Source organism: Ranitomeya variabilis, chromosome 3 (assembly GCF_051348905.1).
Source record: "Ranitomeya variabilis isolate aRanVar5 chromosome 3, aRanVar5.hap1, whole genome shotgun sequence".
Classification (NCBI taxonomy): Eukaryota; Metazoa; Chordata; class Amphibia; order Anura; family Dendrobatidae; genus Ranitomeya; species Ranitomeya variabilis.
In genome coordinates this window covers 96126913-96139941 of record NC_135234.1, presented here as the reverse complement: position 1 = coordinate 96139941, position 13029 = coordinate 96126913, and the positions used below count along the sequence as shown (strand labels likewise).

General features: G+C 40.0%; 1 protein-coding gene across 4 annotated transcripts in view; it reads left to right on the top strand.

Annotated features, from left to right (window-relative positions):
* Positions 1-13029, top strand: part of RAP1GAP2 (RAP1 GTPase activating protein 2) — a 1028482-nt gene that overhangs the window by 945241 nt on the left and 70212 nt on the right. For all 4 annotated transcript variants that reach the window (XM_077294402.1, XM_077294401.1, XM_077294400.1 and 1 more), the window contains 2 exons: positions 7676-7805; positions 12801-12956. In XM_077294402.1, coding sequence (XP_077150517.1) covers positions 7676-7805; positions 12801-12956 — 286 coding nt within the window. The remainder of the gene's footprint in view (positions 1-7675; positions 7806-12800; positions 12957-13029) is intronic.

Below are 13029 nucleotides of genomic sequence, written 5' to 3'. Positions count from 1 at the left end.
TACTGTATGGGGACAGACTGATCTAACAGTGATTGTTCTATTCCCATCATTCTTTCTCAGTTGGTGTAAAGATGCGGGGAAATAAGCGAATGACTTCAATATTGTCAATCACACTCGTTTAGCAGCCTGAACTCAATGCACATAAATACAACAGAAATGCTTCTGTGTGATGTACAATATGTTAGCATTTGGGACCCCATTTAAAACTTTTGCCTAGGGCCCCACTTTGCCTAAAACCGTCCCTGACTGCGCGCTGTGAGGATTCTCTGTTGTCAGCCCCGGAAACAGCAGTCATGTGACTGCAAGTATATGATGTCTATACTCCTGGCCACAACCAAGCTGGGCTGTTTCCAGCCTCTCCCAGTATACTTGCATTGAGCAAGGCCACACCTATTTAGTTGGGTTCTGGCTGGGAGTAGGCACATTGCATAATTGTGGTCACATGACAGCTGTTCCCAGGACTGGCACTGGAGAATCCTCACAGTGCGCAGTGCATGCAATGTGAGGATTCACAATTTTGCAGTCATATAGAGTGACTGCAAACTTGTTTTAGACTGGACAACTCCTTTAAGCACAAGAACAATGGCGAATGGTGCAATTTGCCTTAAACCAAGCAAACTTTTAACCCCTTAAGCCCCAAGGGTGGTTTGCACATTAATGACCGGGCCAAATTTACAATTCTGACCACTGTCCCTTTATGAGGTTATAACTCTGGAACGCTTCAACAGATCCTGATGATTCTGGCAATGTTTTCTCGTGACATATTGTACTTCATGATAGTGGTAACATTTCTTTGATATTACCTGTGTTTATTTGTGAAAAAAATGGAAATTTGGCAAAAATTTTGAAAATTTTGCAATTTTCCAAATTTGAATTTTTATGCCCTTAAATCACAGAGATATGTCACAAAAATTACTTAATAAGTAACATTCCCCATATGTCTACTTTACATCAGCACAATTTTGGAACCAAAATGTTTTTTTGTTAGGGAGTTATAAGGGTTAAAAGTTGACCAGCAATTTCTCATTTTTACAACACCATTTTTTTTAGGGACCGCATCTCATTTGAAGTCATTTTGAGGAGTCTTATATGATAGAAAATAACCAAGTGTGACACCATTCTAAAAACTGCACTCCTCAAGGTGCTCAAAACCACATTCAAGAAGTATATTAACTCTTCAAGTGTTTCACAGGAATTTTTGGAATGTTTAATTAAAAAGAACATTTAACTTTTTTTCACACAAATTTTCTTCAGCTCCAATTTGTTTTATTTTACCAAGGGTAACCGGAGAAAATGGACCCCAAAACTTGTTGTACGATTTGTTCTGAGTACGCTGATACCCCATATGTGGCGGTAAACCACTGTTTGGGTGCATGGCAGAGCTCGGAAGGGAAGGAGCGCCATTTGACTTTTCAATGCAAAATTGACTGAAATTGAGATGGGATGCCATGTTGCGTTTGGAGAGCCCCTGATGTGCCTAAACATTGAAACCCCCACAATTGACACCATTTTGGAAAGTAGACCCCCTGAGGAACTTGTCTAGATGTGTGGTGAGCGCTTTGACCCACCAAGTGCTTCACAGACGTTTATAATGCAGAGCCGTTAAAATAAAAAAATCATATTTTTTTACAAAAATGATTTTTTTCGCCCCCAATTTTTTATTTTCCCAAGGGTAAGAGAAGAAATTGGACACCAAAAGTTGATGAGAAATTTCTCCTGAGTACGCTGATACCCCATATGTGGGGGTAGACCACTGTTTGGGTGCATGGCAGAGCTCAGAAGGGAAGGAGCGCCGTTTGACTTTTCAATGCAAAATTGACTGGAATTGAGATGGGACGCCATGTTGTGTTTGGAGAGCCACTGATGTGCCTAAACATTGAAACCCCCCAAAAGTGACATAATTTTGGAAAGTGGACCCCCTAAGGAACTTATCTAGATGTGTTGTGAGAGCATTGAACCCCCAGGTGTTTCACTACAGTTTATAACGCAGAGCCGTGAAAATAAAAATTATTTTTTTCCCACAAAATTATATTTTAGTTCCCAGTTTTGTATTTTCCCAAGGGTAACAGGAGAAATTGGGCCCCAAACATTGTTGTCCAATTTGTCCTGAGTACGCCGATACCCCATATGTGGGGGGAACTACAGTTTGGGCGCAAGGCAGAGCTCGGAAGGGAAGGAGCACCATTTGGAATGCAGACTTAGATGGAATAGTCTGCCGGCATCACATTGCGTTTGCAGAGCCCCTAATGTACCTAAACAGTAGAAACCCCACACAAGTGACCCCATATTGGAAACTAGACCCCCCAAGGAACTTATCTAGATGTGTTGTGAGAACTTTGAACCCCCAAGTGTTTCACTACAGTTTATAACGCAGAGCCGTGAAAATAAAAAGTCATTTTTTTTCCCACAAAAATTATTTTTAGCCCCTAGTTTTGTATTTTCCCAAGGGTAACAGGAGAAATTGGACCCCAAAAGTTGTTGTCCAATTTGTCCTGAGTATGCTGATATCCCATATGTGGGGGGAACCACCGTTTGGGCGCATGGCAGAGCACGGAAGGGAAGGAGCGCCATTTGGAATGCAGACTTAGATGGATTGGTCTGCAGGCATCACATTGCATTTACAGAGCCCCTAGTGTACCTAAACAATAGAAAACCCCCACAAGTGACCCCATATTAGAAACTAGACCCCCCAAGGAACTTATCTAGATGTGATTTGGGGACTTTGAACCCCCAAGTGTTTCACTACAGTTTATAATGCAGAGCCGTGAAAATAAAAAATCTTTTTTTTTCCACAAAAATTATATTTTAGCCCCCAGTTTTGTATTTTTCCAAGGGTAACAAAAGAAATTGGGCCCCAACAGTTGTTGTCCAATTTGTCCTGAGTACGCTGATGCCCCATATGTGGGGGGGAATCACCGTTTGGGCGCATGGCAGAGCTCGGAAGGGAAGGAGCGCCATTTGGAATGCAGACTTAGATGGATTGGTCTGCAGGTGTCACGTTGCATTTGCAGAGCCCCTAATGTACCTAAACAGTAGAAACCCCCCACAAGTGACCCCATATTAAAAACTAGACCCCCCCAAGGAACTTATCTAGATGTGTTGTGAGAACTTTGAACCCCCAAGTGTTTCACTACAGTTTTTAACGCAGAGCCATGAAAATAAAAAATAATTTTTTTCTCACAAAAATGGTTTTTTAGCCCCACCAAATTTCTATTTTCCCAAGGGTAACAAGGGAAATTGGACCCCGAAAGCTGTTGTCCAATTTGTCCTGAGTACGCTGATATCCCATATGTTGGGGTAAACCCATGTTTGGGCACACGGGAGATCTCGGAGGGAAGGAGCACTGTTTTACTTTTTCAACGCAGAATTGGCTGGAATTGAGATTGGATGCCATTTCGTGTTTGGAGAGCCCCTGATGTGCCTAAACAGTGGAAACCCCCAATTGTAACTGAAACCCTAACCCTAGCCCTAACCCTAGCCTTAACCCTACCCCTAACCTTACCCCTAACTCTAGCCCTAACCCTAGCCCTTGCCCTAAACCTAGCCCTAACCCTAGCCCTAGCCCTAATCCTAATCCTAACCCTAGCCCTAATCCTAACCCTAGCCCTAACCCTAATGGGAAAATAGAAATAAATACATTTTTTTAATTTTATTATTTTTCCCTAACTAAGGGGGTGATGAAGGGGGGTTTGATTTACTATTTATAGCATTTTTTAGCAGATTTTTATGATTGACAGCCGTCACAGGCTAAAAGACGCTTTTTATCGCAAAAAATAGTTTTTGTGTCTCCACATTTTGAGAGCTATAATTTTTCCATATTTTGGTCCACAGTGTCATGTGAGGTCTTGTTTTTTGCAGGACGAGTTGACGTTTTTATTAGTAACATTTTCGGGCACGTGACATTTTTTGATCGCTTTTTATTCCAATTTTTATGAGGTAGAATGACCAAAAACCAGCTATTTATGAATTTCTTTTTGGGGGGCATTTATACCATTCCACATTTGGTAAAATTGATAAAGCAGTTTTATTCTTCGGGTCAGTATGATTACAGCGATACCTCATTTATATTTTTTTATGTTTTGGCGCTTTTATACGATAAAAACTATTTTATAGAAAAAAATAATTATTTCTGCATCGCTTTATTCTGAGGACTATAACTTTTTTATTTTTTTGCTGATGATGCTGTATGGTGACTCGTTTTTTGCGGGACCAGATGACGGTTTCAGTGGTACCATGGTTATTTATATCCATCTTTTTGTTCGCGTGTTATTCCACTTTTTGTTTGGCGGTATGATAATAGAGTGTTGTTTTTTTGCCTTGTTTTCTTTTTTTTTAACGCGTTCACTGAAGGGGTTAACTAGTGGGACAGTTTTATAGGTGGGATCGTTACGGACGCAGCGATACTAAATATGTGTACTTTTATTTATTTTTTTTATTTAGATAAAGAAATGTATTTATGGGAACAATATTTTTTTTTCTTTATTTAGGATTTTTTTTTTTTTTACACATATGAATATTTTTTTTTTTTGCTTTATAACATTGCCCCAGGGGGGACATCATGTTATAGGGTCAGATCGCTGATCTGACACCTTGCAGAGCACTGTGTCAGATCAGTGATCTGACATGCAGGGCTGCAGGCTTACCAGCACCTGCTCTGAGCAGGCGCTGGTAAGCCACCTCCCTGCAGGACCCGGATGTAGCCCTGCAGCCATTTTGGATCCGGAGCCTCCAGGGAGGAGACGCTCGGTACAAGGTGAGCACATCGCCTTGTACCGAGGGTCTCAGGGAAGCACGCAGAAAGCCCCCTCCCTGCGCGATACTTCCCTGTACCGCCAGAACGCTGTGATCGTGTTTGATCGCAGTGTTACGGGGTTAATGTGCAAGGGGCAGTCCGTGACCACTCCTGGCACATAGTGCCGGATGTCAGCTGCGATAGTCCCCCCCGTAAGCACGGCCGATCGCATATGATGTACTATCCCGTCACTGGGAATTAAGTCCCAGGTCACCTCGACGGGATAGTACGTCATATGGGATTAAGGGGTTAAAGAATCAGTTCAGTCCATATGTCCAGTTCGCCTGGTACTTAGCGAACTTGGACGTATGGATACGTCATGGCAATTGTTGCCAGGTGTCAGCTGATTCTGACAGCTGACACCCGGTACTCAGTGCTAGGAGCAGTGCCACACTGCTGCTGGCACTTTAACCCTCTAAAAGCTGTGATCGAAGTCAATTGCAGAGCCCCCTCTGCCCTTGGATTGGCGCCCCTGTGACATCATCGTGGGGCCTGCTTGTTGCTATGGTGACTCGTTGTCATTATGACATCAGACCTATCAAACTTGCTAGATCATGCTCAGTGCAGGATCTAACAAATTTTTCTGTCACTGCAGCGCTGACAGTTTGTACAGCATAGAAATGCTCTTGCATTCCTATAATTTACCAGTGATCAGCCTGCAAAAAGTGTAAGTCCCATAGTGGGACAAAGTAATCAAGTAGAAAAAAGTGAAAAAAATGTAAAAATATTAAATAACAACCACAAAATAATAAAAAATAAATAAAATTATATTGTACCCATAAACATTTTTATGAAAAAGAAAAAAAGCGATAAAATTACATATATTTGGCATCTCTTTGTTCGGAACGAACCGACCAAAAAACTGTCATACTAGTTAATCCCTTTAGTGAACATCATAAAAAAATAAAATAAATTAAAAACGAGGCAAAAAATGATGCTTTATCATCATCCCATCGAACAAAAAGTGGAATAAAACGCAATTAAAATGACGAATGTAAACAAAAGTGGTACCACTGAAAACATCATCTTGTCCCGCAAAAACAGGCTGCCATACAGCTCAATTGGTGGAAAAAAAAGTTATAGCTCTCAGAATAAAGCAAAACTAATTATTTTTTCTCTAAAATATGTTTTATTGTGTAAAAGCACCAAAACATAAAAACTATATCAATGGGGTATCACTGTAATCAATTTTACCACACGCGGAATGGCATAAAAACATCCCCCAAAAAAACAATTCCTGAATTGCTGGTATTTGTTCACTCTACCTCCCAAAAATCGGAATAGAAAGTGATCAAAAAATGTCATGTGCCCGAAAATGGTACCAATTGTAATAACAACTCATCCCACAAAAAACCCTTACATGACTCAGTTGGATGAAATATTGAAAAATTATAACTTTCAAAATATATCATTGAGAAAACTAGTTTTTGCAAAAAAAGCATCATTTAGTGTGTGACAGCAGCCAAACATAAAAAAAGCAATATAAGTCTGCTATCGCTGTAATCGCTCCATCCCGAGGATTGAAGTAATCTAATCCCTTGTACCACACAAGGAACATCGTAAAAAATAAAACCAATTCTTCATCTGCTGTTGATTTGTTCATTCTGCCTCTCATTGATCGCAGTAAGACTCAGCTCACATTAAACCTGCACTCTATGCTGAACGCTTACACCAGGGTTTATGAGTAAATCACTGAAATATGTGATTCAGACAGAACCCCTGGCTGAAGATTACCTATAATGAGTCAGATGGAGGCACTGTGGACGGCATCTGACTTGTGATCCGGAGGTTTCCGTCTTTTTACGCATGCATAAAAGTGCAGTTGGCCACAGTTTTGTGCACTTCTGAAAAGAAGGACAACAGAGGCCAGATGGAATCCAGAGTAATCACCTCATTATAGTGATTGTCTCCCTCAGAGGTTTCATCCGAATCATGTCCTCAGGGATTTAGATGGAAACCCCGATATAAGTGCTCAGCATAGAGTGCCAGATAAATGTGATCCAAAACATTATGTAAAATGTTCCTAACAAAAGCTTCTAATTACTCCACAAAAAAGCAAGTCCCCACTCAGATCTATCATCTGCTTTTAAAAAGTCAAATGGTGTTCTTTCCCTTCCATGCCTTGCTGTGCGCTCAAACAGTAATTTTCCCCCACAAATCGTATGGTGCAATTTCTCCTGTTGCATTTGAGAAAATGCTAAATTTGGGGTTAAAACATTTTTGATTTCAATGTTATAAACTTCTGTGAAGTACCCAGGGGTTCAAGGTGCTCATTACACATCTAGATCAGTTCCTTGAGGGGTCTAGTTTAAAAAATGAGGTCACTTGGGGGGGTTTCCACTGTTTAGCCACATCAAGGGCTCCGTCTTCGAGCCTTGCCATTCTCCCAAATAGTGTTTTTCTTCGACATATGGGGTATCGGCATACTCAGGAGAAATTGCACAACAAATTGTGGTGTCTGTTTTTTCCTGTTACCCTTGCGAAAATAAAAAAAATTGGGCAAAAAAAAAAATAAAATTTGGGTGAAAGTTAAATATTCATTTTTTTTCTTCCACATTCTAAAAATTCCTGTGAAGAACATGAAGGGTTTATAAACTTTTTGAATGTGGTTTTGATCACCTTGTGGGGTGCAGTTTTTAGAATGTTGTCACTTTTGTGTATTTTCTGTCATATAGACCCCTCAAAATCACTTCAAATGTAATGTAGTTCCTAAGAAAAAATAGTTTTTGCCAAACTCATAAATTCAGGCTTCCTACTGAAAAACATCTCCAATTAAATTATATAAATGTTCTGAACCTCTACATTGCCTGAGAATGGGAATTCACATGCATCAATATTATGGGGAAAAATTATAATGTTTCTTAACATTTGACTTCTTTATAGTTTTCGAGGAGGACTGGATGTAGCACATGGTCAAACGGGCACCGAGTCCATTTACACTGTATTCAGAGACAAGGAGATCATGTTTCATGTGTCAACTAAGTTACCTTTTACAGAAGGAGATACCCAGCAGGTGAGAACCTTTTTACTCATAGGCTGGCAGATGCTGATCAAATATTTGTTTAGTATCACTAGGAATACAGTGTGTACGGAAAGTATTCAGACCCCTTTAAATTTTTACTTTACACTCTGCACCCCATCTTGACTGAAAAGAACTGAAATATCACATGGTAATAAGTATTCAGACCCTTTGTTCAGACACTCATATTTAAGTCACATGCTGTCCATTTCCTTGTGATCCTCCTTGAGATGGTTATACTCCTTCATTGGAGTCCAGCTGTGTTTAATTAAACTGATAGGACTTGATTTGGAAAGGCACACATCTGTCTATATAAGACCTCACAGCTCACAGTGTATATCAGACCAAATGAGAATCATGAGGTCAAAGTAACTGGCCAAGGGACTCAGAGACAGAATTGTGGCAAGGCACAGATCTGGCCAAGCTTAGAACAGAATTTCTGCAGTACTCAAGGTTCCTAAGAGCACAGTGGCCTCAATAATCCTTAAATGGAAGAAGTTTAGGACCACCAGAAGTCTTCCTAGTCCTGGCTGTCCAGCCAAACTCAGTATTCGTGGGAGAAGAGCCTTAGTGAGAGAGGTAAAGAAAAACCCCAAGATCACTGTGGCTGAGCTCTTGAGATGCAGTAGGGAGATGGGAGAAAGTTCCACAAAGTCAACTATCATTGCAGCCCTCCACCACTAGGGCCTTTATGGCAGAGTGGCCTGACGGAAGCCTCTCCTTAGTGCAAGACATATGAAAGCATGCACAGAGTTTCCTATAAAACACATGAAGGACTCCCAGACTATGAGAAATAAGATTCTCTGGTCTAAAGAGATGAAGATAGACCTTTTTGGTGATAATTCTAAGCGGTATGTGTGGAGAAAACTAGGCACTGCTCATCACCTGCCCAATACAATCCCAACAGTGAAACATGGTGGTGGCAGCATCATGCTATGGGGGTGTTTTTCAGCTGCAGGGACAGGATGACTGGTTGTCATTGAAGGAAACATGAAGGCGGCCAAGTACAGAGATATCCTGGATGAAAACCTCTTCCAGAGTGCTCTGGACTTCAGACTTGGCCGAAGGTTCAACTTCCAACAAGACAATGACTTAAGCACACAGCTAAAATAACAAAGGAGTGGCTTCAGAACAACTCTGTGACCATTCTTGACTGGCCCAGCAAGAGCTCTCTGGAGAGACCTGAAAATGGCTGTCCACCAACATTCACCATCCAACTTGAAGGAACTGGAGAGGATCTGCAAGGAAGAATGGCAAAGGATCCCCAAATCCAGGTGTGAAAAACGTACATCATTCCCGAGAAGACTCATGGCTGTACTAGCTCAAAAAGGTGCTTCTACTCAATACTGAGCAAAGGGTCTGAATACTTATAACCATGTGATATTTCAGTTTTTCTTTTTTAATAAATTAGCAACATTTTCTACATTTCTGTTTTTTTTCAGTCAAGATGCGGTGCAGAGTGTACATTAATGAGAAAAAAATTAACTTTTTTAAATTTACCAAATGGCTGCAATGAAACAAAGAATGAAAAATTTAAAGGGATCTGAATACTTTCTGTACTCACTGTTTGATCCTTTTTTTTACAGTCTAAATAATTTTTAATCACCATAATGTGTTGCGCTGAACATCCCAATAAGATCAGTGGATGAACTGAGAATTATTCATTCAGAAGAGGACAGGCTGTTACATTTGCATATTTCCTGCAGTGATAAATAATTGTTTGTATTTCTAGATAGCCATAAAACAATTTGGAATAATCTTTCCTGTGAGTGGCTTCTCGTTAGCGTTACCAATTAACGTTGGATAAGATCTTAAGGAACAAAAGCATTTAAAGTGAAATTTACTTCTGAAATTAATAACGTTACATAGCATTAGTGCTCCGTAGCGAGAGCTTACAAGAACAGTTATTATCACATCATATTAATGTCTCATGCAACTACAGATGATGCCATATATTTCAAGCTTTTTTCATAGCTTCTTTACAAGCATTTTTAGAGGTGTGTGCTTTTTTTTTTTTACATTTTTAGCAGTTAAAACATGCTTTTTCTCTGAATTCCTATAGATGAGATTGTGGGAAAACTATTGAAAACTACCATACCCACAAACCTACTACAAAAAAACATTAATGGCAACAATGCAGAAAAAAATGCCAAAACACTGAAAATTTGTGTTTTTGATAACAGAATCTTACAGAATGTACATTGTGTGAAAGCAGCCTAAGGCTATGTGCACACGTTGCGGATTTTGCTGCGGATCTTCAGCTGCGGGTCTGCATCAGCTTTCCATGCGTTTACAGTACAATGTAAACCTATGGAAACCGCAATCCGCAGTGCACATGCTGCGGAAAAAAACGCGTGCTACATTCTGCAGCATGTCAATTCTTTGTGCGGATTCCGCAGCGGTTTACACCTGCTCCATAATAGGAATCCGCAGGTGTAAAACCGCAGGCGGAATCCGCACAAAATCCATGGTAAATCCGCGGTAAATGCGCAGGTAAAATGCAGTGCCTTTTACCTGCGGATTTCTAAAATCCGCTGCGGAAAAATCCGCAGAGCTCCCTTCTACGTGTGCACATACCCATAAGCTATGTTCACAGTGGGAGTGGTGCAGCACAATGTGACAACACTGAGGGCTGCATTTTGGAATACTTAGGCCTGATACATTCTAGGGAGAAGTGATGTCGGCCTTTGTTTTGTAGATTGCAGATTTGTTAAACTTTCACTCAGAACAACTCCTCCTCCACTTGCCATTGTCCTATTGGAGTGTTTGATGACAAATAGTGATATCTCCAACTTGAGCTCCCACCACACATTTTTATAGTAAATGGCGAGACTCTGAGAGTGGATTTTGTTCTGGTAAACTTAACCTAGGAATGTATAATATGGTCACCGTCGGACATAGATTTAAAAGGAACCAGTCGTGTAATAAAATCAACTTTATTCCTCCCAACAGCCTCGGGCTTTTAGTCATAGGGGTGCAGGCGGTGCTGCTTCGGTCACTGCTTTGTTCATAGTGAGTGGTGGATGTAACCACGCCCTGGTATGACTGACAGCCAGCTCAGCATTAAAACCAGTTGTTAGTCAGTGCTGGAGTGTGGTTACAACTGAACCCGCACCGGCTGCACCCCTATGACTGAAAGCCTGAGGCTGCCAGGAGGAATAAAGTTTTCCTCCTGGCAGCATGGCTCTCAGCTAATAGCGTTTTTACATGACAAGTTCCCTTAACTAATATTGATGAGCGGCACTATAAATCATCTGCACATGCTTCTTTCCCTAGTAATATCAACTGTTGGAAAAGTTTTCCCTGCAGCCAATAGTGGATTTCCAGGCTTGCTTCATTTGAAAAGCTGGTAATCTTAACAAAAAAACACTCGTCACATATTTTATCAGAATTGAAAAAATGTGATAATAACTGTTTTGCAATTTTACCTTTCACTGGCTCTAAAACCCCCCAGAGATCTTGAATACTGCACACTATTACTTTATGTCATATATAGATGACTTTTCAGCAGTCACATTATCATTACATACAGGGTTAAGGCTCATCGCATGACCGTACTTATTGTCCGAGAGCTATCTATGAAAATATGGACAGCTCTCGGACAAATGCTATTCAATGGGGCGGTGCAGATGAGGGTTTTTTTTTTCACTGACCAAATTTGTTTGTGAAAAGATAGCAGCGTGCACTAGTGTCTGCCATAAATCGGTGCGCAAAGAAAATCCGATGCCATATTGAGATCTGATTTTTGCGGATACATTGCATCTCTGTAACACAGGAAACTGTAACTGGTCTTATAAATTATTAATAGCTGCTGCTGGGAAAAATGTATTTCTTACGGATGACAAGTGATTTTTTTTATATGCTTGTGCGAACTTACTCTTATAATGACAGGGTAACACATCTACTTACAGTTGATCACACCATTCACAATAGCGGCTGTCACAACCGGCTTCCACCTTCTCTTCACAATGATCTTTGCACAGTTAGAGCATGTAAGAAAATAGGAGCTGAGTTACAGTACTCTATTACTACTACTATCCATGGAATTATGAGATAATATTAGGCCTTGGTAGCCAGTGTGAAAATTGCAACATTTTTTATATACGGTAGTTAGTGATAAAAAAAATACAAAAGAATTATCAGTGAAAAAAAGCACACAATTAAAATAAAACCTGATGTAAACAATGGGTGATTCTCTAATGACACATTCCTGTTAGTGTACCTACCTACAGAAAAGCAATCATTGCACTAAGTAGTAAGAGGAATGCAAACTCTAGTGTTACGTAAATGCTGTATAAATGTAGTAGTCCGTACTTCAATGCTGTCTTAGATTTTTCTAGTCTGTCTAGAAAGCTGATTTGTATAATAGTCATATACTTATTTTCCAACTTACTTGTTAATATGGTGATCAGAGATTCTCTGACTATTGTCTGGCATCTCGCTGGGGTTAGTCACAGTAAGTAAGGTATATAGCCAAGAACTGACATTTCTAACTGAAAATTGCCAGTACAATTGGGCCAAATGAAAGTGTCCCTGGCAAGGCTACCCACCATGACTTATCCAAAAGACATCATGCTATATTTAATCACGCAGAATACTTCAACATTCAAAGATAATGGAGAAACCAAGCAAGTTATTCTTGAGTCATTTTAAGCTATGTTTACACGCAGCGTTTTTTCAATGTTTTTCTCCATAGAAAGCAATGATATGATGATTGATAATGCAAAAATGCTGAGAAAAAAACACAGCCAACAGTTGCGTGTGAACAGTTTCAATCAATATGGTAACTATTTGTTTGAGACTGTCATAAGATTTTGCACATGCAGAGATTTTCTCACATTGATCCTTGTGTGTGTCCAGTCTCATAAAGTGATAACATTAATCAGATCAGCCTCCACAGTGTGATGACTAAGAGGACTTGGGATCCCCAAATCTGTGACAGCCATTAGCCACATTGTCATCTGTTGTCTTACAATTATTTAATTTCAGCTGCAGAGGAAAAGACATATTGGGAATGATATAGTAGCGATCGTGTTTCAAGAAGACAACACCCCTTTCGTTCCTGACATGATTGCATCAAACTTTCTGCATGCCTATATAGTGGTGCAAGTGGAGAACCCCGAGACAGACTGTACAACTTATAAGGTATGGTACATATATACACACTTACTAACTATGCAAACTTTTATATTTTTGAATAATATAAAGGGATTTTTCA